Source organism: Mobula hypostoma, chromosome 19, assembly GCF_963921235.1.
Source record: "Mobula hypostoma chromosome 19, sMobHyp1.1, whole genome shotgun sequence".
Classification (NCBI taxonomy): Eukaryota; Metazoa; Chordata; class Chondrichthyes; order Myliobatiformes; family Myliobatidae; genus Mobula; species Mobula hypostoma.
In genome coordinates, this window is record NC_086115.1 from 52316477 (window position 1) to 52344411 (window position 27935).

Consider the following 27935-nt stretch of genomic DNA (forward strand, 5'->3'; position numbering starts at 1 on the left):
TTTCTTGATACAGCGTTGCATGCGACCATTCGGCCCCTCGAGTCTGCGTCGATTCTCGAGCTACTTTGTCATTCTTTCCCCGATACCCGTGCAAATTATTGTCCATTAAAAGTGCTTCCGAATTTCCTTTTTTAAATAAGTATTACTACATTTAAACATAATTTATGTAGATAAATAGTATTGTGTGCTACAGCCTTTAATGCCTTTCTAAAGTTTTGATGTGTGCAATGATTTGAGAGATCGTAAGAAAACCGAAAAGTATGTTCTAATATTCTAACAGGATAGCAAATTAAGAATTGCTACACTGTGCTGCACAATTACGCAATATATAGGTGGAGGTTCGTACTTACCAATTGGGTCTAGATAAGACAGGCATAGGGCATTCGTGATGAAGCCAAGCATTCAGCAGAACAAAAGTACAATACCGTATTCGCATTTTGTTAAAAACACTTCTGGAAATATTCATTCGGCGTCCAGTTCAGTGCAAGCTCCTGCACTATGGTGCATCCTTTGTAGTTTATCCAAAATATTTTGTGCTTGTTTGATTTATGTAGCTGAAATATATTTCAATGAACGGCAGACAGAAGATGCGAATTTTCAATGTTTTTTTAAAAAATGATCGTGCATTTTAATTTCACCGATAGTCGATAGCATTGATCGTTCACTTAGAATTCTTAAAGTAAATATAAACTCACCAAAATTAAAATGGAATGTGACCGTAAAAAGGTATATTATATATAGACACGGGAAAATCTGCAGATGCTCGAAATCCAAAGCAACGCACAAATATTGCCGGAGGAACTCAGCAGGTCAGGCAGCATCTGCGGAAAAGAGTAAACAGTCGACGTTTCGGGCCGAGACCCCTCATCAGGACCGGAAAGGAAGGACATACAGAAATAACCCTTTATGATACTAGGCAGGGTTTCTAATCATTTGCTATATCAAAACGAGGCGTACCCTTCGTGAACTGTTCTAAACATATCTAGAACTTATTTTTAAGAGATGTTCTACGTTATTTTACTTTGATGTGACTTCGACCACTGGCTTCAGCGCAAATAGTTACTTCAAAAATTTAGGTTTTGACTTTTCAAATTATTTATCAGTCAGTTGAAGTAAATAATAAAATGGAATTTAACATCGTTGCAACTACATTGGGTGGCGCCAAAATATAACTCTATAGATTAAGAATTACTGCTTAAATAATTACTTTCAATTAATTTTCACCCAACATGTTCTTTGAAAATGCCAACCTAAATTTATTTCTCCTATTAAAGGCACTAGATTTAAGACATTGCAAAACATTTTGAATGTCCTTAATCACGTTTATTAACTTTCTGTGAAGCTAATAACGTAATTAAATTTAATAATAAGAAATTTTGAACTGCTATGTATGAGCATCTTTTGCACAGAACATTTCATGATCAGATAAGGTATCGCATTTGTAGAATTTTGCTTGATAAAAGTTTCGGTAGCGTTACACACAAAACCTTGCTTACATTTACTGTGACATGAGTTCAATTTGTTAATTTATCCGAGGAACGAAGTATCCTTAATTGGTGTTTAACGGGCCATGCGCACCGTATAAATGGTGTTTTTCGTACTGCGGGTAAAATAGCGGTCAAAGATTCTTGAAAGAAACCCATCAGCATTTGCATTATTCCTTCTGGTTTTGTTCTCTGCTAATTTCGCTTGCCATGTGAGGAATTTCTGTGATGACAAAAAAAGAAACCTAGCACGAATTTCGAGCAAAACCTTCAAACCAGATGTATATTTTGTGATTTCCTGCTACCTATTAAGAAATATTTCGATAATGAATGCAAGCTTCGTATCCTTTGTGATTTTTATGTGACCATTTGGGCCTCATCTTCACTAATAGAAAATAGTTATCAAATAAAAAACTGCAACTTAATCCATATATACACCGTATATTTAATACAATTTATAGAGAAGCACACTGTCTTTATAATTATGCAAGTGATTGCATATAAGAAAGATATATTTTAACAGATACGGATATTATATAAATATACAATTTAATTGTTAAACAATTATAAAGAGACGTGGACAGAAAATGTCAGTATTCAATTTTGTTGTAGAGATTGTAGAAGGGAAGAGCTGTAACGTTGCTGCCCGGATAATACAAAGGAGCTGGGAACGCAATTGATCTGGGGACTGGAACCCTCAAAAGGGAGTTGTCTCTGAAAACTAGAGGCATTCCTACAAGAGTCTGTGCGGACGCGTGAGCTATATTGGCCGCCTCAAGTTCTGCCGAGAGCTGCCGCTTCCACTTATTCCTACGGTTCTGGAACCAGGTTTTGACTTGGGTCTCTGTGAGCTGCAGGCTGGTGGCGAGGCAAGCTCTTTCCGAGCTGCTCAGGTAACGTTTCATGTCGAACGTGGATTCCAGTTGGTAGACCTGGCTCCTGGAGAAAACCGTACGTGTCTTCTTTTTGGCCGGATTCCCCTGTCTGTCCGCCTCCCTCTGTCTGTCTGAGGATGTCTGCAAGCAAGTTTTCTCCTTTTCTTCCTTGTAAATCTGACCATCTTGCGAAAGGTACTGCTGCCTCCTCTCCGTGTTTTCCTGCCCAGAGTTGCCAACTCCTTTAGAATTGCCTAAAATGTAAAACAATGAAACATTTTTTACAGACATTCTTTCGCTGGTCTTTGCAGTAATCATATTTCCACTACTTTTACAAATTAAAAACAAAATTCTCTTGCTGTCTGCTCTCCAAAATAACGGAAAGACATACAGGGTTTACGTTTAATGGTGCTTTCATCTAAATGAAGTGGCGTTTGAAATACACTTTGCTTTAAACAGTGACATTAAATAAAATTGAAACCAAAATCGGGTAACGTAGGAGAGCAAGCTGAACGGAATTTAATATATTGTCTTGCAAAGAAACAGTTACTGTCTCTGAACAATCATCCATAGGCCAACATATTGCGAATTGTCCTACAGCGATATGCAGCCTTTTAATGTCTCACCTGTACGCGCAACATAAACCATCACAATTTTGCTGTAAGCGGCTGGTGAATCCCATTGTTCATATTTAGTAAACCCTTAATGAAAGATGAAGAGAAAACGTATTCCTTAACCTGTGCAGTAATTTACAGTTAATGAAAATAAATAATTATGCAAGTACATTGTGAGACCATTGTGGTGTGAACGAAGTCAGGAGCCAGGCTGCTGCCGTTGTCTGATAGCCAGGGTTCTGTCACAATGCATCTGCCACAGTCAAGTCTTTGAATTCCTTTTGAAATGAAGCTCCTATGTGAATTTATAAAATACCAAATGTCATGCTTCAAAAATCAATCGTATGGATGTCCCCTCTATCCGCAACAAAATATGTGGTTATTGCTCTTTACATGAATTTAATGCATCTTCATTGACGGCATTAATCCAAAGTGTCGGCGTCTGCGAATGGTCTAAAGATGTTCCCATTATTTTTGTTTGGTTTTTTAATAAGACATTAAAATATTGGTTTATGCATGGGTATTATCGTGTTAGAGACGTCTATGAGTTACCCTACGGCCCCTATATATAAAACAAAATGACAACAACCCTAAAAGCTTCAATTTAAATACAATATTAGAAGCTAGCAATATTTTCTCTAATAAAATTATTATATAAACAATATCCAAAAAGATTAAGGATAATAGTGCAGGATAAATATCAACCATTTTGCTGTACTTACTCACACACGTGTAGCTGATAGTCTGGTGCCTGCGACAGGGCTCTCCCGGGCCAGAATCAGAACAGAAGCAGTCTAGATCTTTGTATCCTTCCTCGGTTAACTCTTCGTCCGAGGAATCGGACAAACATCGCTGCCTGGCATTTACTTTAGCATTGTCTTTGCAACCTGAGCGTTCTTCCTTCGACGAGGTTCCAAGTATGGACTGGATGGTGAAGCTGGAGATCGGGGCTGGGGAACACTTTGTAATGTCGTCTTTGTTGCTCATTCTGCGTGCATAAAAAAAAACACAAACTTAATTGCCTCACTGTCGCTTGAAGAAGTCTTAGTGGACGTATATTCTTCTGGCTTTGTTCTGCGGTCGTTTTCCCTGAGCATGCACGGGCTGAATGCATTCTCTGTGTCCCGTAAACCTGTATTGATCTGCTGCTTAGTCGCTGGCGTTGGCTGATTTGCATGTAGGTTTGAGTTGCAGCCAATCAAAAACAGTAGTCGGTGCCGGAAATTTTGAACTTTACACAAGCTAAGGGATGATTAGGTTAACCTAAGTATCTGATCGATTGTTGATGTTTGTAACATTATAAACATATTCTTACTTTGGAGGAGCATGATGCAACACAGTGTGACAATAGATGTGGCCCAATAGGCGCACGTGGTGACACGGATGCGTCTAGTTGTTTTATGTTTTAATGAACGATAGGCTGCGGTATAGCTCACTTGACTATGTGACTGTCTTCCTAAATATTAAATAGTTCCTGCTCAGTGAAATCAGGAAATGGGGCCATTAATAACTACAGAGTTTATAAAAGTAGTCAGATAAAGTTGATAACGTGGGATAGGCACAAATCAAAACAATTATAAAATGTTTATGCCAAAAATGAAAAATAATGTAATAAAAATAATTCATATTGCAGTATTTCTTCTGATTATATTGTCGAGGATATGGAATTTAGAAGAAGTCTTCGTTCCATCTGTCAGATCTCTATGTGTGTGCTTTAATTTTTACAGAGTGATTTTGAAAATTCGTGGCCTGAGCAGCGCAAAGCTATGACTGGAGCAGCCTAGTGATATCAACAAATACTGCTTCAGCAGCGGAACTGATTTATAAAATGTTTAGTTCTGAAACAAAATGTGTGTTCAATGGCAGCTAATTTTATTGGGCGTGTTGGGGGATACTCGGGGCCTTCCAAGACCGTAAGTGCATATTCAGCAGAAGAGTGAAGCCATTAAATATTTTGAATTTGGTTTTGCTTGAGGTTGCGGGTAGCGGCAGCCTGAATGGTAGCTTGGATTAACTCTAGTCGCTGGTCTGCAGAAGATTGAACGGTTTTGGTTGGGCTTAATCTGGTACTAAACCTTGATTGATTTTGGACGGTGACTATTTTCGGTTGTAGGTAACGTTGATTTCGAAAGAAAAAATATTCAATACTCAGTATCTTTCTTCAATACAAGGTTGGCTAACCATTCTTATTTAACAAGAATATTATTGCATTTGTCTCTAAATCTGGTTTAGAGACAAATGCAATAATATTCGTTGGAATGGAAAGTGGTTTAAAATCGATCACCGTGGGGAATTTGTGGGGAGATGGGTTTACTGAACTTTACCAAGTCTGCTGGATGCGTGATGACCAGGGAGTGGTAGTGCGCAATCTGCGCTATGGAAATCGGTGGCAACAAGATTAAGATTTGGAAGGTTGCCCCCCCCCCCCCTTTCGTTTGTGGTGTTTGGCACATGAGTTGGAATAGCACCCGAGACTGAATGGATGAAGCTAATCTTAGTTTTAAATTGACTAAATATCTAAGGTTAAGTGCTGCTGGATGGGTCATGTACCAAGTACAGCAACTATATAGGATGCTGATTTCTTGGCGTCAGGCATAATGGCGACACCAGGAGAGATGCAACACGAGATCACTGCAGACGTTCAGCCAATTATTGATATGACAGGAATGCAACTAAGATAGACAACTTAGTAAACGTAACTGATGTCAGTAGTTTTAAACTTTGCATTGGTATTCAATCGCACTGTGATTACCAATGTCCAGATACTGTTACCTGACTTTCCTATTGGAATGGGCGAAATTGAATAATTTATGTCAAATGAACCCTCTTTTATCCTTAAATCGATTGCAAATACGCAACGGAATTGTAGCCTTTAAACCAGTTCATTTCTGTATCCTTGATATCAGCGATAAAGAGAAAACTGATTGGATTTTCAAAAACGTATTTTTGAAAATACGTTTGAAAGTAAAATAGCAGATTTAACCAGCTGCACCTCCTCACTCGTCCAATGTTTTGTCTGGAGTTGTGCCCTGTAGATACCTACTGCATTTTATGATGTGCAATGTAGGGATACAACATTGACCCGTGTACAGAAGAAAATGCACGCGATGTACAGTTTTTAAAAAAAATCACATTTAAGATTATTCTTAACCCAATTTCTCTTCAATGTGGTGGCACCAAATATTACAGATGTTTTCCAACAATACATTGTTGCACCCAATGTACGGTTGTAATCCGAGACACTGAATGTCTCTACGGTTTGTATATAAACTATTAGCAGTAATCTAAAAACAAGCGTGAGTAACATACGATATATTTGGCGTCTATTGGACCGACAGCTAGTGAATAAATTAATCAGTTCCTTGATCAATGACCAAACCTCGAACATCGCTGCTAGATTAGTTGAAGTTGACGTACCATTAAGAAATGAATTAATTTATGACTGTCTAATTGAATAGAGGGTTTAATTAAGGAACTGGCCAGTTAACCAGTTGATCGAAGTAAGACGCACCTAGCCAGTCTTCAGAGTATTTCATGAGATACTGCTGGCGAGCTATTAAAATAAGGCATAAGCACGTGACCAGTCAGAATGAATAGGGCATGTCAATTTGTTAAGTAATTAAAGTATCAGGTTAATAAACGAAGCTGAAAATCGCATGTTATGAACGTGAATTTTGGTATGATTCTCCTCAAACCATCACGTCTGTGATGTATCTGTCATTTTCAGGTTCGCTATAAAGTTATTAGGTTATTGAAGATTAGCAACATTCATCCCATCAATTACCTGATTACTCAGTAAAGTCTTGAGCCAAAGTATATTTTACTCATATGATTTTAGATAACCCACTCAGCTCCCATCCCCTTGATCAACTACAGACTTTAGTGGCCGTTTTTATTGAATATCACATAAATATTAACAGTTGCAAAACAAAAGCGTCTTGATTCTCAAATACAGGTCGATTGACATATATAAGGCCCCGTAACAACCCCGTCTTCTTTATATTAATTGAAATACAGTTGTTATTAGAGTTAGCTTTAAATAAGATCGCTTATTCCCCTATTAAGTGCATCAGATTAAATGTCACTTCTGCTAATACTTTTCGTCTAAAATGCTTTCCATGGCAAAGCTGAATCGATCTTATTGGAGTTCGACTGTGTTTACTTGATTATTTTGCTGGCTGCTGAAAGCTCTCGATGGAAGGGGCCGGTTAATTGATTGATTGGCAGGGGCTGCGCTCTTCTCCTGCTCCGGGAGGCAGGTGTGAGAGTCCTGCTCTGTTCTACCACATTAACCTTTTCATGCTTTCACAGGGTCGCGACACATTACAAATGGTCAGCTTTAATCATAGTGTCAGCTCGTTAACGTGGCGCGCCCCTGCAAACGGCGCTGGATGATCAGTCTTCATTCTGCTGTGAGGCAGGCGCTGGGGCTAGCGCCAGCCTGTAACCACAAAAAGAGGCAATAACGGCTTCAGAAAGTTACAAACTGGACGCAATTAGCCTACTTGTCCTAATGTAGGCACTAAACAGGGATATGGTGCAACTTGTTGGGGGATCACGTCAGGTACCAGAATTTCATTTAATCCATTTGGAATATTCGAATAGTGTAATTATTATTAAAGCAAAATAAAAATATTTCGCTAAATATATTTTTCCACCCAATTTGATTCCCGCTGACTACTCATTAGTTCCAAATTTTAAAGTCAGTTAGTCATTACCCATTGAAGTAATGCTGGTGAAATTAAAGATGTATAATTCCTAGCGGCTAAGGTTCTTCTTGAGTTACCCACCAAAAATCCAGATTCGCCGGACATATGTGCACAGGAGCAAACATTTTGCTGTGTGATGTATTGCCGACAGCCAAGCAGGACACTGCGTTTGAATAGTGTTTGGAGGCAATAAAGATAAGGCGTGAAATCTACATTGACGTATTAAATAGGCACATTTTGCGAGCCTTAACTGTTTAAGAGACTGTTAAATGCCCGCATCTGCTCGATGAGAACTCTTAAAATTATATTATAATAAAACCTGTTCGTTCTAAGACCTCTACTGTTCTCAACAACGTAGATTTGAGGGGATATCTGGTATTTTCTTTTGTAAGCCAGTCAGAGAAAACGTACCTCGGATAAATCTGGTCTGTAATCACTGCCAGTGTATCATGCCTGTTAATGCTTTATAAGCACAGATTGTGCAAGCGCAGAAAATGGAAGCATTCTTCCCCCCCCCCCATCTCAAAAAAGTATAGAAAATGTCAGGCGCGCATTGTCTCTAATGAAAATTGATCTTTAGTAGGTTTATGCTGCTCGAAAATAGCCTCCTGACCGCCTATAATATTGCGAAGGTTCCACCTGCAGTGACAGATGAAGTCATAAACAAGTTTGATCTGCGAATCAAGCTTCGATAAATATTAAACACAGTCCTTTACACGTGTGTATTATGATGTATGGCGCGTCGAACTTTAAAATAAGGAAATTACCGAAGAAAATGATATCAATAAATTTTCTAAGTATAAACGTTGATTATGTTTCGATTTTCATTCAAAAGCTTGCTGTTTCTGGTACAAATGACATCTCACAACGGGCTGCAAAAAGGCTCCCTATTCCACGGGAGCCTGGAGGTGTACAATTTATGTAATCGGGGCTGGAAAATGAATTGTGTAATTTATTGGAAAACAGAAGTCATCAAGATTGGATCAGCATAGCCCATCAAAGGGCTACAATCCATCAAGTTCCAATTAACAACCTAAGACGCGTAAACCATAGAGCGTTAATGGGTTTCCAATCTACTGGACTGATAGACTCATCAATTCCTCGGGGATGAATTAAGAAAATCGACCGCCCCGTAGCGTGCAGTGTCATTCCTTTCTGCAACTATATGTCAAATTAAAAACACAATTAAAATTTAAACTGTTTCAATCAGAGGTGCCCTGCAACCTATGTTTCACTTAATAGAACTTTGATGAAAATCTGATGGTTACACTCCATCATTGAGGCGAATGGGACTCAGAGGTGCAAAGGATTCTTTAAACTGCATTTCTAAAAAAAATAGACCCGGATGATGTACTGTAGTCCTCACGTTTAAACCAGGTAGACCAAGGTAACAGTTACCAACCGAGTTGTATGTACTTAGAACCTGCTGTTTATTATAACGTGTGATGAAGTTGTTTTGTTGACTAAAATGCCGGAGCCGTTACAAAGCGCGGATTAGGGTTAATTACTGAGTAAAGCGATTTCGGGACTGTCTTTACAAGAGACGAAGGATCGAAATGCACACCACCTATGAAGCTATGTAGTATCTGTGCTGAATTCTTTTCACCGAGTGTGTTGAGTTTCGCTATATACCGTATACAGTATTGAGTTTTCGCGTGAAGTTTGAAGATGTCCTAATTGCTAATTGTGCTTCCCCCTTTCCCCTTCCATGCTCATAAATCAAGGTCACAACAATCCAGGAGCGTAAGATGAACAATGCAACTCATTGAAACAATATTTTGCAGACATTTTGCGATCAATACGAACTAAAGCATAATGCTATGCCAATCTATTAATGCTCTTTAATGGCCTCGCGTTGAGTTTGCATCGCTCTAGTCAATAAAGGAACGTGATTACCTCGAAGATACTTTGTCGTTCTCCCGTTTTATTGAAATAAGCACCTTTTTAAAAAAAGGAAAAATGTAAGTTTGAAAGTATGCCTTACTGACCTGCCAAGTGTGCCGTTTCCTTTCGGAAAATCGGAAGTATCTTCAGAAGAACGGATCAGTGCAGGAGTTAAACACAGATTTTGGAGAGTTCGACGAAATTAGTGTAGTGGTTAAACTGTAAAATACCCGCAGGGCGCTGGAGCCGTACTGAGCTCATCCACAACTGATCTGCATGGTGGTTCTGAAGACTATTCGGGCAGTAATGGAAAGGTTATATCTGTTTGGAATGATTGGACTGTTTGCTATACAAAAGTTCCCCGTGTTTTGTACCAAATAAAAGAAATACATGTGTGTGTAGGGTAAAAACACGACAACAGCCATATTTACAGAAATGATGCAGGGTTCACAATATATCAAACAAAAGCAGAGATTTGGAAACTAGTGCGCTTAAGTGCTAAGCAGGAACTGTTCATATTTATCATTAGTCCTGGCATTGTAGCGGTCTCTCATTTCTGAGGCGCCAGTATGTGCAACAATGACAATGGTTTCTTTGTCCCAAGAACACATCAGTATGGCCTTTATATATAGATGCTGTTCTAAATTAAATTTACATATTTTATACTTCCTGTTTTTTTTTGCTTTACAAGAACGATTAAAGCCATCTTATAATCTTATATCTGTTTGTTTAATAGTTTACAAAAAGTTTGGCAAAATAATGTAAAAGTTGAAATCCTATTGAAAAGAACCCCGTTTTAAGCGGAAAGTGTATTACAGGTTTAAGTTTTTCTAAATAGGAATCATTTCATTTAGGCGGGATTCTGAAATGGATTTTGGATACTATTTGAAAATTCAATTTTGCTCAACGTTCTACAGATTAAAGCGTTTATTCAGCTACAAATCAAGAAATGTATTTATGTGGGTGACAAGTACAATTAATGGCGAAACCAATTATGGAAAGAAGATAAAATAATATAAAACCCATCGATGAATGATAAAACAAAATCAACCTACATTTTTTCACTGCTTTGGTTGGGCTAGTAATCATGATAATTTTTTTAGTACAAAAATCAAGGAGAAATACACACCTTTTACCTAAACGGTGTAGAAAATCCGGAGAAACTTGTCCATTTCTCTCTAAGCCAAATGTGCACATGAATTTACAAAAAGGCAAGTCTACAAAATTACTCAAAATAGGCTTGAAGAGCAGTAGAATTGCTGGAATATTATAATTTTCTCTCAAATCGGTTTGGACAGTTTGAGTGCCTGTGAAGTGGCCCCTATATACACAAGCGTGATTAAATCTTATCGCCGTACTGTGTGGTTTAACAAACTAATTGTAATTTTAAACATTATTGCACTGGCTATAGTTTATATTTCAAATATTGTAGAGACGAAGCGGAGTCGTGGAGGGGTGAATATAGGATGTGGGTAGTGGAGAGAGCAACGTCACGTTGCTAAAAGAGCCAAAATTTGGCACTAGCCAGTAAAGTCAAACTGATATTGAGGTTTATCTGTTTTATTTTTGGATTTGATGAAGCATCAGATATACAGCAATTGTATCAGTGAAGCTGCGTTAGTAAAAGATATCACACCCCCTTGTGCAAGAATGTAGCTCGGTTAGTAAACGTTTTGCAACTTGATGAATTTTGAAGTGCTGTTATAATATGATTTTGTTTCAATTGGACCGGTTAATTCTTGGCAGAGAATAAATTACGTTGTATTCATGATATTCAATACAGAATGAAAATACTTTGGCGTATTTTTTTTGCTGTTTTCTGTTGATTAAACCGGTTAGTGTTTATAATGTAAACGGCTTGAAAGTTCATATTGACAATGTTGTCATAAAGTTAGTATCGCCAACAATACAAGATACCATTTTGTTGCATCTTTACACAAAGGGGAACATATTTTGGCCTCTGCGCTGTTTATTTTCATCCACGACGCATAACATTTTTTTTAAATCAAAGCACAGAGACACCTATTTAGTGTCTTGCCACTTGTGAATCATCCTACGGAACCGTTGACAGGGTTTCACGCGATAAAGCTAACAACATCGCTATCTGGAAATCAGAACGCGGCGCTATTGTTTTATTGGACGTCAACCATAAAAACACAAATGGAATTATTTAGAGTTGTTCGACTGTAAATGACTTTAGCTGTGACCTTCTGCGAAAAAAAGAGAAATAGTTAAAAGATATTTTCAGTATATCGGCACCGGCATTTATCTGTGCAATCAAGGATTACCAAACGCGGACGGTCCGTACTTGATTCAACAATACAATCTGACATATTTGTTTCACCTTGTCTGGGACCTACCATTGAAATTTCGCACTATTGTTAGAATAGAAACTGTTCTCTTACTTGTCGGAACATCCCCTTCAATAGCATCGACTGTCACTTAACATAAAGAGAATTATTTGATGCATAATTAAATATATTCTTATCTTTTGTGTGTCCAGGTACTTGGCAGCTGAAGTGCAGTCACTGTCTGCTCCAACTATTGCGACATCCATTCATCTACAGGTGATTCTTCCAACAGTCGCTTACAGTTTCAGTTCCGCAAGCCCTTGGCTCATAAATCACTACCACCATGAAAAGCCCCCACCCCTTCCTTCGAATGGGCTTCATATTTTAGAAGAACCGTTTGAAAGATATACTGTATTCTTATTGCCGTGAATTTAATTAATTATTGTCGGAGATTTCAATGTTATTAATATGGCATTGTGCGGCAAACAGACAATGTTTTGTGAACATGAAATATAGCGCCATATGCACCCGAGAACAACTGGTAAACCATGAGGAAAACTAGGAATAATTTCTTAAGAGTTGGGTTGATATCTTGCTACTAGACGCAAAAGAAAGTATTCCTGAAAGCTGATAGAAACGGCATTGTTCCCTTTAAATGATGCCTTTTAGCGTGGGCGCCATGAGATACTAGGCCCATCAGTTGATCGTGATTCAATATTTGGGAATACTGCAAATGTGTTTTTTTTGGGACACAGATAGAAATTGTACGCTTTATTTACAAAACAATAATTTAACTCTTTCTTGAGCAGGTAGTTGTATGAAACTACACAACTGAATAAGGAATGTTCACGTTTTATTTTGGTTCACAACAAGTCTATTCAACAAAATTCGATATTACAATATCAAAAAACGCCAATATTTTATTTTTTTTTGCTAAAACATACAGAACACCCATTATTTTCGCAGTAAATGACTATTTTACATCTGGAGAAACCATCAGAAATAATAAACACAAAGTATTGGATGGGAAAAATATTAGAACCTAAATCTTACGACCTCTGTCAATAAATTTACAATCCAGGTAAATCAAAATACGTCGTCACCACATAAACGGTACATTTATTAAATAAATAAAGAAACAAAACATTTTTTTTCTGATTGTCCTTCAGTTAAAGCGCCTCGCCATCGGAACCTGGATAACGCTCACTGTATTACCACTGCTATTCGTCACATGTTATTCCGGCCAGGCCAATGCAACTTGCAATGATATCCATCTAAAATAGTGCTTTAACTGCTATAGTACAATATTGCACAGGTACGTGAAACCAAAATAAGGAACAACATTTTCACCACTCTTTTTAGTACTTACAAACATTAAAAAAAACATTTACAGCAGATCCTCCTGTAGGAATGATTCCTCAAAACTACAGGGATTGATTTCACAAAAATTTAAAAAAAATTGTCAAATGAAATCGTAAAGCTAGACGAGATTTGGATGAGGTTGATAGAGGATTTGGGCAACCTGGAAATTTACAGCTGGTCTTGTGGCTCGTTACTTCAAAACTACACGGTCTCCTCTTACGGTAAAAAGTAAATGCAAGATAAATATGAAAATAAAATCAGACTGGCCTCAGGAGGGGTACGGATGTGACTACAGGATGTGAGTAATAGGCTGGATGTGGGAATGTTAGTAAAGGCTGAGTAACTGGTGCATTACCCGGGCTCCCAGACTCCGAAGCCGAGTTCTCATGGTATAAAATGGGCACCCGGACTATCCTTTGAGCCGCGTGGCTCAGGTTGGCCGCTTCGAGCTCGGCAGCCAGCTGCCGTTTCCACTTATTCCGGCGGTTCTGGAACCAGATTTTAACCTGCGTCTCAGTCAGATGGAGAGAGGCGGCAAGTCCCGCTCTCTCCGAGCTGCTCAGGTAGCGCTTCATGTCGAAGGTGGACTCCAGCTGGAAAACCTGACTCCGGGAGAAAACCGTGCGAGTCTTCTTCTTCCTGCACGGCTTCCTTTCCGGACTTTCTGCCCTTTTTTTCCAGTCCTCGTTATTATTGTCGTCCTTCTTTTGTTCCTCTGCGTCGCTAGATTCCTCCAGCACGATCTCTTCCAGACTTTTGGAATCTTCCTTTTCCTTGCGATCTGTCTCGATTTTGAGCGCCGGCTCCGGAGAGTCTCTGTCCGGGGAGGAGTCTCTCGCACACGCGCTGCCCTTCTCAGTAGCTGGGACGAGAAAATTAAAAGGGATTCCCGTTAGAAGTGCTGTGGAGCTTAACGCCCAGACCACTGTGTATAAGAAAGGACAATGTGCTTTCTTACCTTCTGTCCTTGGGAGGTGGACACCCGGGGACAGCGTGCAGGGATACCACCAGGCGGGCGACCTCTCCAGATAGTGCGCCGGGAGCGCAAATCTCTGCGCCGGGATTTCAAACCTTGGGAATCCGGGCTCCCTGCAGTGAGGCAAGGGAAAGGCAGCACCCTCAACCACCCCCTTCACCGCTGAGAGCAAAGTCTTGGGCTTCGAAGGCTTTCGATCACAGTTCAGCAGGTTTTTAATGGAGAAGGACGATTCTTTAGGCGGAGTGGGATTCTCCTGAGCTGCTGTCTCGGGCATGCTGGCCTGACTCCGTTCATAAACAGGACGAACCGCGCGGAGCCTGGTAGGAAAACAGTGCGTTGATCAGAATCCCGCGAGTTCAGAAAAACGCCCCAAACTTTTGCATATGTGTAGAGTGGAAATCCACGGCAATTTGGAACAGAGTAGGAGGCATTCAGCGTCAATCCGGCGGCAGATGATAATGATGAAATAAAAATGTCATACAAGTTAAATGCAGAAAGTATACGGCGATTGGGCACGCACAATGGCAAATGGGATTACCGAAGGAAAAAAAGAATGGCATATAATGAGTCCACCTCCTATACTTTGCGCTTCGCTCAAGGCTATAAGAGCTCGCCTGTTATTGGCTTTATATAGTCCAATTAGGCAGCAAATGAGGACGAGACTAATACCAGAAAAGAAACTCGTCCTGCAAACCACCACTAGACGACCAGTAGGCAAATGACTTACTCTTGTCCATTGGCACAAAACGCTATTTCATTTCCATCTGTGGGGGAAATTTGTTTAAAGCGCACAGGCTTGTTCACCTCTGTCACTTAGGGCGCCTCAGCACTGGTTGTCCACTGAGGCAACACATTTCCCAGCATGAAAACAAACAGACTTCTTTCCATAAATATGCTATTTCACGGACTTCTCTTTTTAAAAGTCCGGTTTCTATTCCGGTAGGTAGGCGCAATCCAGAAAATAAAGCTTACTCGCGTATGAAACAGCCAGACTCAAAAAGAGATGTCTGTAATGTTCCATGCGATTTTAAACAGAGACGTTCAATTTGTGAGGTATTCCTGATAAAGGATTATATGCCAGGGATATATTGCACATTAAAACGCGATTTTATGAAGTGTAGCACTGCAAGAAATAGCAATAATTTTATTATGGAAGCAAGCCCAATTTGTATATGAAGATTTATAAGTAGAACGGATATGCTGTGACCTCCGATTCAAGTAGGATTTCGCATATGTCATTTTAATGTTGTGCGGTATTTCTCATGAGTCTGTTTAATAGAGACGAACCATTTTCACTTTTGCCTGACGGATTTAACCAACAGCCCCCCATTCCACCAACCACCGCCCGTCGAAAGTCGTGAAGCTCTGGAGCACTTATGATTTATGAAAGAAGAACAAAAACATACCTAGTATATTAAAATATGTTTTTATACCGCCTACAATAACGTAAGTAATACACCTTAAACTCTTACAAATGTTAGAGAGCTAATTAGAATCAGAATTGAGGAAGGGGGAACATTAGGCTGAAAAACCAAACCATTTAAGTTTACACTAACACTTTAGATGTACTCATGTCACTTCGCGTGGCAGCGGATTACTCGTATCTTTTACTATCCCCTCCCTCCCCCGCCTCCATCCCATCCTCCAATTTATATTGTTGCAATCTCAAAACAAACCTTCTATTCCATGGATTCTTACCAGAGATGTACGGGAATTTGAGCATATTTATTTTGGAAGATTTAATCAAGGTCTTTTGTTCCCATTTGTTTATCTTTATTTTCACTTTGCGAATGTGCTTCACCACATTGCATCTGAACACAGCACAACACGTGCATTGTTTTGTTATTTACATAATGTAGCCGGATTGTAATCAGGCTGAAGCCGTCGATTTGCTGTTCAGTCCGACAATACATAATAGGCAATGATTGCAACAATCCCGCTCTTATCTATAATGCAGTTAATTTATACCACTAGGAACCTGTCAACACAGTTGGATGAGTGTGCGTGGAAATTGAAACACCCATCTTTATTCCTTGTACATTATGTGTTACCTTTGACCTTTGTTGTTTATCCAATGTTATCTTCCGTTTCATTCAATTGAATGACAACACTCACACCTTAATGTCATTCCACCGGGGTACTAGCTTCTAGCTCAGCGTAAGCGACCGGACTAATGAGCCAGGTATCCAAAGCTGACTCTTCTAACAGGATGATTACTAATGTTCATATCTCAATAATAGGCTATGTAATATCTTTCAGCACGTGTTACAATGCATTATTGTCAATTCCAATCGACTCAAATTAAACATCACAACGTTCTGTGGCATCCGAAAAAAAACATTTATTCAAATCTGTTGGAGGAAATGAGGCATAGGGGCGTAACTTTAGATATAAAAATACCAGTTAATGATACACAGGGCAGTATAAGGTAGCTACTGCAACGATAATTACAACTACAATGCACTTCCCTACAGGTTCCGGAATAGTTCATGATTTGCATCTGTAATTAATTTGTCCTTCAAAAAGCGAATCACCTGCACGCACAGAAGACAATGTCGTATTTATACGCTTGCTTCTAAAGTTCGGGACCATTAATACAACACTATAAAGCTCTTTTGTTCTACAGTTACACAAATTTGCCTGCCGAACTGAAGGAGACTGAGTTCGGTTGTTTGTGAGCTACAGGCAAACCAGCCTCCACCACCCCCCACCCCGCCCCCGCCCCCGCACCCCGCCAAGACTTCCGTCAGTTATTTAAAGCCACTCGCTGAATGGGTGACGAATATTAAAGGACAAATGGGAATTTGGGATTCGCTTTACCACAATTTAGAAATATTTACTCTTGAGAACCCGACGAACAAATACACAGAAAATTTTAGTCATGAAATAGAGTGTGTTTTCTCCCTTAATGAAATGCAGGTACGTAGGTGATTCTCTCTGATTTTTGCCTCTCCAAACCTGCGAGCTGATGAAACTGTTGAACGCAGGGAGTTTCATTATGCACATACTCGTTAGAGATGGAAAAACCGAAAACAGTGAACATCCGAATATTAATTTCAGTTTGCGTAAACACAAGTGGATGGGTTTGGGAATAGTTTAATCTTAATATAACTTTGGAACTTTTCCATATTCTGTCTACCTTCTGGGTGAATATCTCTCATTAAGATGAGAAGAGGCTTTGTCTGGTACATTAGCATTGAAACGATTTGAAATGGACAATTTTGTTAATAAGGTGGAATACCCGACACAATTGAAAAGTGTGATCCAAGGTTTAGCGAATGTTATGCATTCGGCTACTTTTGAGGACATATAATTTGAGGCAGATTAGTGAAAATGTCTACTCTGGATTTTAGGTGTAATTTTCTCCAATGTTTTAGAGTTAAGTTGTCCATGTCATTTTTTTCAGTTGTAAAAGTTCATTTTTAAATCTGTTTAACGTACTCAAATGGTTTACGCTAGTTTTACTCTGAGCTTAAACGGCCACATTGTTTAGAGTTTTGGAATACTTTAGATAACTTATAAAGTTATTTTTACATACTTTACCTTATATTGGTAAATGAAGAAGAGGCTGATATCAAATAGACATTTATAGTAGTTTGTCACTTCTATTATATTGGATTCATTTTAAAGTCACAGACAGACACTCAGACAGGCAAACGGACACCCCTTCCCCCTCCCCCACACACACACACCGCCCCAGACTTGGTCTGTATTCGTATACACACCATACAAAATCCTCAGATCATTCCTGGGTCAAGTCTTCGAGAGCATGGATTCGGATATCCAGTTGAACATACGATACTATCTTGTAGTCGCCATTATGCTGTTTATTTTTAAAATAAATATAAGTTACGATGGTTTAGTGAGAACTTTAATTTGATATTCGGCTGTAAGACCTAGAATAAAACCTTATGTTATGAAAGGTTACGTCAATACTATAAAACACCCGAACAATAAATTATACAATTGCGTCTAAAAAAACATGAAACGACTTTGATTTGACTCCTACGATTATGGTAAGCACCTAAAAGCTACCGGTATACTTATCCTGATTGGATGATGTGTTCTTTTTAAGCAGCCACTACCTTATTAATTACATGACTTTCACTAAAGGAATGCATTGTCACTCTGATGTCCCTTGGAGATCAGGTTCGCCCTCTCCTGTGCTACAAACTAATTTTCTTTTTGCTAATTATTTCCCTCCAGGTTATAAGAAGACAGATCAGAGAGGTACACATTTCGAGGTCGTGAAACAACCCCTGAGGAGAAGACATCAGAAGCCGCGAACATGTCCGTCAGGGTAGTCAATCTCCCTGACGGCAGATACTTATCACCAGGGAGCTCCTTTGTAACATGAAGTCTTGCAACAAGAGATAAACGAGCTGCTTGATACTTTAGGTGTTGTCCCTGAATGTTGAAGACTTATATCGTTCTAGGGGATGATTCTTTATCCCTCTGATTTTTAAAAAAGTTTCCTTTTAAAGAGATGACGTCGCCTCACTGGACAGACGCAACCAATGCCAATTAACCTTTTGCCTGCCGCAGTGAGAGTTCGAAACTGCACCCCGGAATTTCATTTTTCTTCTGTTTAGTTATGTCAGCGAGCCCTTTGGTCTGTTCAGTCTACAATGGTACGGAAATAAACGGCAGAATAGCCGTTTTGGGAGGGCTGGGGCGAGGTTAACACTTAGCAAAGTTATTGTAAGTTTTCCTACAGCCAACCTTTAACTTTTTGATACGTTGAATGAATGCGCGGTACTTGAACAGTAACCAGAAAGCGAATCCAAAATGGATTCGAGTGAAATTAATTCACAGCTAACTTTGAATGTTCTGAAAGCTTCCTTCACAGGACCCCTGTCGATATATATATATATATATAAAACGTTTCTCCATTTCTTCAATTACGGGTGATTGACGTAAATGAATTTATTGCGTACAATGGGACAGAAAGGAATTTCCTGTAATAACTAATAGAAAACAGAATAATATCGGAACTCTGAGACAAGTTTATGTATTAGTACAAAGGCTGCTTTAAGAAATTAAAATTAATCTCGAATTACTTAGATTCCTTGGATTGTACAGCTCTCAGTTTCCCGAGTTTGGGAGAAGTCTAACTATTTTTTGAGTAAATTCCGGGTCTCCAAACCAAACCAGTGTTCTCTCTGTGTTCAAGACGGATGTAAAAAGAGAATGGAATTGTAATAGATTATTAACGCAATATATGCGAGTTGACGATAACAATTAAAGCACTTGGAGAAGATCATGACGGAAATTGGAATTCTGGTTTCCAACTCAATATTATAGATCGACGAAAATGAGGTCGGTATTATTAACTTGTGAATTATTACAAGACTAATTAAAAATAGAATTAAAAGAGGGAGGGGATGAATTATTCTTATAATTCTTTAAATGAGCTGCCTTGCCAACTACATCTGTCGCAGATTCAGCAGATGCCGAGAAATAGAAAGGCCTGATTTTAACGCTGGGAACCTAGACTCATCGCTCAAGATAATGTTAGAAATGTAAACCAGGCAACATCCGCATTAAAAAACCGAAGTTGGCTCTAAATGGAAAATTAATGAATTGAAACTTGATTTAGAAGTATTTCATTTCAAATATATTAAAATCATTCTGGTTTATATGGAATGAATGAAGCGGTATAAAAGCCCAGGCAGTTGCAGAACGTTTTCGGAAGGATATGGTTCTCTGTTTTATTTTACACCAACCTTTCTTTAGAACTAATTTATTGCACTGATGTATTTGCTCGCTCAAGTCTGCGATTAAGAGCCTGCCGGTGAGAGAGAAAAGAAACGTCGGCCGGCTGGTCCTCTTTGTGTCGATTGCAGTTGTTGCAAATCAAACTATACTTGATTTTTAGAAAAGCCAAGAAAAATGCTGATCTAAAATAAAAAACAGAAACTAATGGAAGGGGGAATCAGGACACAAATAACAGCATTTTCCGATTATATTACAGTAGATACATAGTTGTGTCTATTAAAACCACTCGAATATTTACACTCTGATGACCAATTTCGTACATATTATTTTAAATACAGTCGTTAATGCCCTTTCCGTTGCAGGTGTGAAAGTTTCCAAATGCTGTTTATTTTCGCAGGCCACCCAGGCAATGGCAACTCAGATGATGCCTTTTCACACCAGATCTCATTCCCTGTGAATATGACAGTGACATTTAAGTAGTTTGCTAAATGGATTTGAAATAAGGTACTCAACAATTGCAGCGGTCATGCTAATATTATGCTATTCACACAGGCTGAACGCTCTGTTAAAGCAACAGTGATAGAAATCTTGATGCCTCTTGATTATCTGCTTTTTTTTCATGGGGAATAAAACGCAATATGGCTGATATGGCGGTTTCGAGTCTTGGCAGACAAGGAAGAAATAATATGATATGTTTTGTCAATAATAATGTCAGCGTTTGCATAGCTAACTGTGAGTGATTCAAAGTTTATAATATTCATCATTATAATTACGGGAGGTTCATAATGCTGTCGATAACAATGTCATAATTCCTTTATCCGCAAAAAAGCAATATCCGACCAAAACAATTTCAGTCTACGTGAATTATTAAATATTATTTCATTATCTTGCTCAGCCTTGATGAATGGCCGGAATGAAAGCATTGAGTCAGTGGGAAATGCGTAGTGGAGAAAATGTTAACTTCGACATTATTCTTCGAGCCCAAACAGTCAGGATCATTAGCATCAAACATTTGACGGCAGATGGATTCTCCTTTCACTGGTCTGGGATTGTTTGCACCGTAACTTCACCATACTGTACTAACTTAGGTCTGGAAGAAGGGTCACAGCTCGAAACATCGACTGTATATTCATTCCCATAGATGCTGCCTAACCTGCTGAGTTCCTCCAGCATTTTGTGTGCGTTGCTTGGGATTTCCAGCAAATGCGGAATTTCTCGTGTGCATTGGGTGTAAGATGTTCTCGTTCTCTGCAACGATATTGGTGAGGCCTGCCTACTCAATATTGATGGCTTAGGAGACATTCTTTCCCCAAACGCCACAGTAAACGGGCATCGTTTTCGTCAGCTGTTGTTCTTTGTATTTAATTTATTTATTGAGATAAAGCGTGGAATAGGCCCTTCCGGCCCTTCGAGCACCCCCGATTTAATCTTAGTTTAATCACTGGACAATTTACAATGACCAACCGGTAGGTCTTCGGACTGTGGGAGGAAAGCGGAGGAAACCCACGCGGTCACGGGGAGAAGGTACAAGCTCCTTACAAGCAGCAGTGGGAATTGCACCTGGGTCACCTGTACAATAAAGCGTTGTGCGAACCACTACTCTACCGTCTTCTGGTTTGTTTGAGGTAGAACCATCCATAACAGGACAGCAATATGTTTAATGAAACGTTTGTTTTTCAGTCTGCCTTTTAAAAAAAACAATCAATCTGAACCACCTTTAAATGTGTATCAAAAGTGTTCAAAGTTTTATATTGCATTGGAAATAAAAGGACGTTGGATTAAGAAGGGGCTTGGCTTCAGACATAGTTCCAGAGTCCGCACGGTGCTCGATCTGTCCAATCTATTGGTCAGAAGTAAAGGAAGCGGATACCCAGACATTTGCCAAATACTTAATATATGTCATTAATATCTTACTCGTAAGCTTCCTCTTAATGAAAAATCAAACTAGACCCTGCTCTGGCCTCAATTCCGTAAATCAAAAGGTTACTCCTATACCCAATGACCTGATGCCAGAGACATGTATTGATGGCTCTTTAAAGAATATTTTTAAAATGCCATTGGAAATCAGAGAGAATGTCTGATTCTTTTGAAACCGGTTTGTATAATGGCATGATTATCCTGACGCTGCAGTATAAATCCAGTATGGTGTAAAACTGGCTGAATAAAGGATTGGGGGTGGAATCATTATTGTGTCTGGGGTGCATGAAATCTCGTCAGCCCTACCTCAGGACAGTAATAGAACATCACTAATCACCATTAAATACTGATGCCCAATCAATACCACAATAGAGCACATTGGTTTCATTTAAACTCCCCGGTACATTTTCAAGGCCATCTCTTTGACCTTGTGAGGATGTTGGCAGGACTGAAGATGTGGTTGATTACATTGAAACAAAGCAGACTGAAGGGGAATTAATTTGAGGGAAATAACATTTTGAGCTGCCCTGTAGGGTGAACAGAAAACCTTCATTTACCTTACCAGAATAATTAGGAAACAAGGATTTCATTTGATTAGAGAGGAGATGAGGGTTTTTTTCCCACTCGAAAGTAATGGGGGTTGCAAAATTCTCAAAAGAGTTAAAGGTGTCCAGTGATCACAAGTCTATTAGTTTCCAGATAATTATGGAGAAGGGTAGGTCTGGTTCTCAGGTTGAAATTCTAAAATGGAGAATGGCCAATTCTCATGCTATCAGATTGGATCTGGCAAGTGTGGATTGGGACAGGTATGCTTCAAAGGTGAAATTTTGAGAGTACAGTGTTTACATATTCCTGTCAGAATAAACGACAAGCCTAACAGGTCTAGAGAATTTGGTTATTGAAAGTTACTGAGGTCCTGGTTAATAATAATAAAGAGGAGGTGTAGGCAACAAGGAACAAATAAGGTACTTGAGGAGTATAAAAAGGCAAGAGAACAATTAAGAGGAATATCAGGAGCCATAAAAGGAAGCATGAGGTTTCTTGAACAGACAAGGATAAGGCGTTCTACAGATATATTGAAAGAAAAAGGATAGCAAAGGACAAATTTGGCCTTCTTGAAGTTCAGTGTTGCCATCTATGCATAGAGACAAAAGAGGTGGGGGAGATCTTAAATGTTTTTATTGCATCTGTATTTACATGGGAGTCTATAGAAGTGAGGCAAAACAGCAGTGAGGTCATGGACCATATATAGATTATAGAGGAGGAGTTGTTTGCTGTCTTGAGGCAAATTATGGTGATAAATCCCCAAGGCCATGTGGGAGGCCAGTGGAAACATTGCAGGGACCTTAGCAGAGGTATTTAAAATATCCTAAGCCCATGTAAGGTGCCAGACATTTGGAGGATGGCTAATGTTCCATTGTTGAAGAAAGGCTTAAGAATAAGCCTGAAAATTACGGGGCACTGAGCTTGTCATCAGCAGTGGGTAAGTTATTTGAAGGTATTCTAAGGAACTGGATATATAAGTATTTGGATAGATGGGGCCTGATTTGGGATAGTCTACATAGCCTTTTGTAGGGTAGGTCATGTACGAGTAGGTTACCAGGAAAGATGATGAAAGAAAAGCAGTGGACGTTGTCTACAAGGCCTTTGACAAGGTCCCACATGGCAGGTTTTTCAGGAAGGTTCAATTGCTTAGCATTCAGGTTGAGGTAGTAAATTGGATTAGACACTGGCTTTGTGGCAGAACAGAGGCTTGTGACCGGTGGTGTGCACAGGAATCAGTGCTGGGTCTGTTGTTCGTCATCTGGACGATAATATGGTAAACTGGATCGGCAAATTTGTGGATGACACAAAGATTGGGGGGGTGGGGTGGTGTAGTAGACAGCGAGGGAGGCTATCAAAGCTTGCAGCGGGATTTGGACCAGTTAGAAAAAATGTCAGATGGAAGTTAATGAAGACAAGTGTGTGATGTTGTGCTTAGGGAGGGCAAACCAGGATAATACCTATACAGTGAGTGGTAGGTCACTAAGCGGTACAATCAGTACAGTAGAACAGAGGGACCTGGCAATACAGATTTATAATGTGTAGTGGAGAGTGTATTGACTGGTTGCATCACAGCCTGCTATAGAAACAGCAATGCCTTTGAATGGAAAATGTGACAAAAGGTAGTGGATTGGGCCTAGTATATCATGTGTGAAGACCTCCTAACCATTGAGCAGATCTACATGAAATGCTGTCGTAGGAAAGCAGCATCCCTCATCAGAGATCCCCACCTAGATCATACTCTTTTTTCGCTACTGCCATCAGGCAGAAGGAATAAGAACCTCAGGACTTGCACCACTAGGTTAAAGAACAATTACTACCCCACAACCATCAAGCTCTTGTACAAAGGGGATAACTACACTCACTTGTGCATCCATTGAGATATTCCCACAGTCTATAATCTCACTTTAAGGACTCTTCACCTTATTATTTCATGTTCTCATTATTTATTACTATTTATTTATATTTGCATTTGCACAGTTTTGGTGTTTTCTGCAGTCTTAGTTGATCTTTCATTGATCCCGTCATCGTTATTATTCTATAGATTTGCTGAGTATGCCCACAAGAAATTGAATCTCAGGGTTGTGTATGGTGACATTTATGAACTTCGATAATAACATTTACTTTGAACTTTGAACCTTGAAAGTAACATCACAGGGTCATAAGGAGAGCTTTTGGCACATTGGCCTGCATAAGTCAAAGTACTGAATACTGGAGTTCATATGCTATGTTGAAGTTGTATAAGATGTTGCTGAGGCCTAATTTGGAGTATTGTGTGCAGTTCCAGTCGTCTGCCTACAGGAAATATGTCAATAAGATTGAAAGAGTGCAGAGAAAATTTATAAGGCTGTTGCCGGTTCTTGGGGACCTGAGTTATAGGGAAAGGCTGAATAGATTAGAACTTTATTCCCTGAAGCATAGGAGAATGAGGGGAGATTTGATAGAGGTATACAGAACTATGAGGGATACAGCCAGGCTAAATACAAGCAGGAGTTTTGCACTGAAGTTGGGTGAGACTAGAACTAGATAGATGTCATTGGTTAGGCGTAAAAGATAAAATGTTTAAAGGGAACATGGGGGGCGGGGAGGTCTTTTTTCACTCAGAGGATGGTGAGAGTGTTGAATGGGCTGCCAGAAGAAATGAAGGATGTGGGTTCGATTTGAAAATTTAATGTGGTAGGAAGGGTTAGTGAGGGTTATAGATCAGGCTTAGGTCAATGAGACTAGGCAGTTCAGCATGGACTAGATGCAGTAAAGGTCTGTCATGCTCCATAACTGACCCTCCAATCACCAAATTATTTTTACTGATCTGTACACTTCCCCATCTTTGATGCACTCACATCTATTAAAATAATAATTTCTGCTCACCATAGATGCTGCATCTGATACAGTACAGAACTCCAGCCACTTAAGTTCAAAGCCTATAGACATGAATGGATATAGTGGACCTAGTTTAACAATTTACAGTCAGGTCTGGCTCACCATGTCATGGTGCAATGATGGAACTGAAGTGTGGAGGAAAGACAGACTCCCATGTAGAGAGAGCAAACAGAATCTATATAAGAATTCCAACAGAATATCAGTGGCTTGACTAAGTGACACTGCAAAATAAAACATTCTCCAAAACTAGCGCCCCATGATAGTGCCAATAGAGGGTACACTTAAATAATACACATAACACGGAATTCCCAAGCCTATCAAAATAAACTTAACAAGGAAATGTAAGTAATTAATGAATCTCGTTAAACAACAATTAGCCAATTCAGGTGTCTTTAAAGCTCAGAGTCCGCCCTCTGGCTTCCTTTACAGACCCAGCAAGCTCATTACAGACCTGGAGAGCACATTACAGACCTGGAGAGCTCATTACAGACCGATTCACTACCACAAGAATCTCTGTCAAATGTCAAATTGCTCATAGTGGAGTCATTCTTTTCTCTAATACAAATGCACCCCTCTCTGCTGTGTCCTCTGCCTCTCTCTAACATGTGTGAAGGACTCATGAACTTCATTGTTTTTGAGACTGAGGCTGCAGTCTTCTGCTCTGCTTCTTCATGCTGCCCACCAAATGGAACTACTAAGCTCCCACCATGGTAGATTGAAATGTATATATTAGTCTCATTCCACTCCCATATCTCTGAGTTTGTCTTTTCCATGATAGGTTTTCTGGCTGGTTTGACCATGGGTCAAACAAATCAGTTTGCCGTCAAACTTCCCTTCCTGTCTCCCATGCTGGTTGATATTGTCAATTACCTTCTTTCTTTGGATTCTCTTTGTTCACTTCTCCAAATTGTCCCTTTCCTCAAAATGCAAACCACTCAATGTGTGAAAAACGCAAGAAATGGTAAAGTCACACAAATCGAATGAACAAACTCTGAAAACCTGACTTCATCCAAAACTCCGCAGCCTGTATCCTAGCACGGTAGTGCGGGGAGGATAGCCAAATAGCTCCTGAACCAAGTTCAACCATCATCTTTGCCATTGTCTGTGTGGAGCTTGAACATCCTCCCCGTGACTGCACATATTTCCACAAAGTGCTCTAGTTACCATCCTACGTCTTGAAGGATATGCAAGGTAATTAACTCTGTGGCTTGTCATTTACGTGCAGGCAAGTGACGGAAGCAATGTGATGGAGTGGTGGAAGCTGGGGAGTTTCAGATGAAGTCAGGTTCTCAGAGTTTGTTCATTCCATCTGTGTGACTTTACCATTTCTTGCGTTTTTCACACATTGAGTGGTTTGCATGTTGACAGGAAGTTACTGGGAAAAATAGGAATCCTTTGTGAGCTGGCGTAGTTTTGTTGGGCTTGTTCTAAGTTGTAAAGAAATATGAAATAAAGAAATTTAAGTCCAATCACCCAATATTCCTGTACTTACTTTACTTGCTTACTTAAGTCCATCACCACTACTGGGACATTGGCTGCTGACAACAGCTCACCAGAGTCCTCTATCCTGGGCCAGTCCTTCAAATTCCCCCCAGGTGTAGCCCATCTTCGAAGAACCCTCCTCTCCCGGGGATTAGGTCTTTGGAGTTTCTGCTGTGTTCCTGTAGCTCTGGGCTTTTATGGGATGGAGTTACCAGACCCACGCCCAACCATCCTCCTTCTGCAGCTGGGTTTGGGACCGTCCATGGTGGAGTTATCCTAAGTTCATCGGCCCACATTGAATTCCAGTTAAACAGTTTTAAACTTCCCTTTGTTTTCACATCCATCTAAGGCCTCTCTGGCATCCATCTCTATATTCTCCTCCAGCTGTATAACTCTTTGAGATATCAGTATCTCTCCAATCCCAGCCACTCGATCATAAACAAATGTAATGCCTTTTACATAGGTAATTGAGTCTTTAGCTGCAAAAATCCTGAACTCTGGAAGTCCTTACCTGAACACCCTGCCTCTACACCTCAAACATCCTTTAACATTAATAATTTGATCATCTCACTTGAGATTTCTAACGTGGCTCAGTGTCAAATACTGTTTGATTACACCCAAGAGAACCACTTCGGAGCATTTATATTAAGTCCAAAGCATTTCATAAATACAAACCATTATTGCTGCTTTTAGAATCACACATTAAACATCACCTGTGTCCAGATTTGTACTCTTCCAAATTAGGTTAGAAAGGTAAATTAGCACATCTGGGTTGCATTTGATGAATTAGACAAAGCACGTCATTTAAAAAGTATAAAATATTTAACTAAAGTTAAATGGAACATTTAATCAGTTTAATTATAGAACTAAAGCCTCTCTTCCACTCTTGAGGACAGACAGGGGATTATTAATTTCTGAAACCTACCTGTTTAATATTGATTTTTGCAGAAATCATTAGTAAATATTTGTTCTCCGACAATTTACCACATCAATTGTTTAGGGAAAGAAAGATGGCTTGTTCTGTGTGTGGCATATATTTCACATATCTTTGCTCTTGAAATACTGTGCCACTATTAAGCTATGCAACGGCCCTATGAAGCATTTCAGCTGCCGCCTAAAATCTGGATTTTTTAAAGGAATTTTCACTCCAGTCTGAACAGTTGTCTAAATTAATCGGCATGATAAACTGCTCGTACA

The 27935-nt window shown here is 39.4% G+C and overlaps 2 protein-coding genes across 2 annotated transcripts; both read right to left on the reverse strand.

The window, feature by feature from the left end:
* Positions 1-2068: 2068 nt before the first annotated feature.
* On the reverse strand, positions 2069-9837 carry LOC134358745 (homeobox protein HMX2-like). Its single transcript, XM_063071210.1, has 3 exons — positions 9671-9837; positions 3696-3961; positions 2069-2613 (listed from the first exon to the last, which is right to left on the reverse strand). The coding sequence occupies exons 2-3, from the start codon at positions 3958-3960 to the stop codon at positions 2075-2077; spliced, it is 804 nt and encodes a 267-aa protein (XP_062927280.1). The 5' UTR covers position 3961; positions 9671-9837; the 3' UTR covers positions 2069-2074.
* A 3515-nt stretch (positions 9838-13352) lies between these two features.
* On the reverse strand, positions 13353-14472 carry LOC134358746 (homeobox protein HMX3-A-like). Its single transcript, XM_063071211.1, has 2 exons — positions 14178-14472; positions 13353-14081 (listed from the first exon to the last, which is right to left on the reverse strand). Exons 1-2 carry the CDS (start codon positions 14470-14472, stop codon positions 13477-13479), a joined length of 900 nt encoding a protein of 299 aa, XP_062927281.1. The 3' UTR covers positions 13353-13476.
* Positions 14473-27935: the final 13463 nt, after the last annotated feature.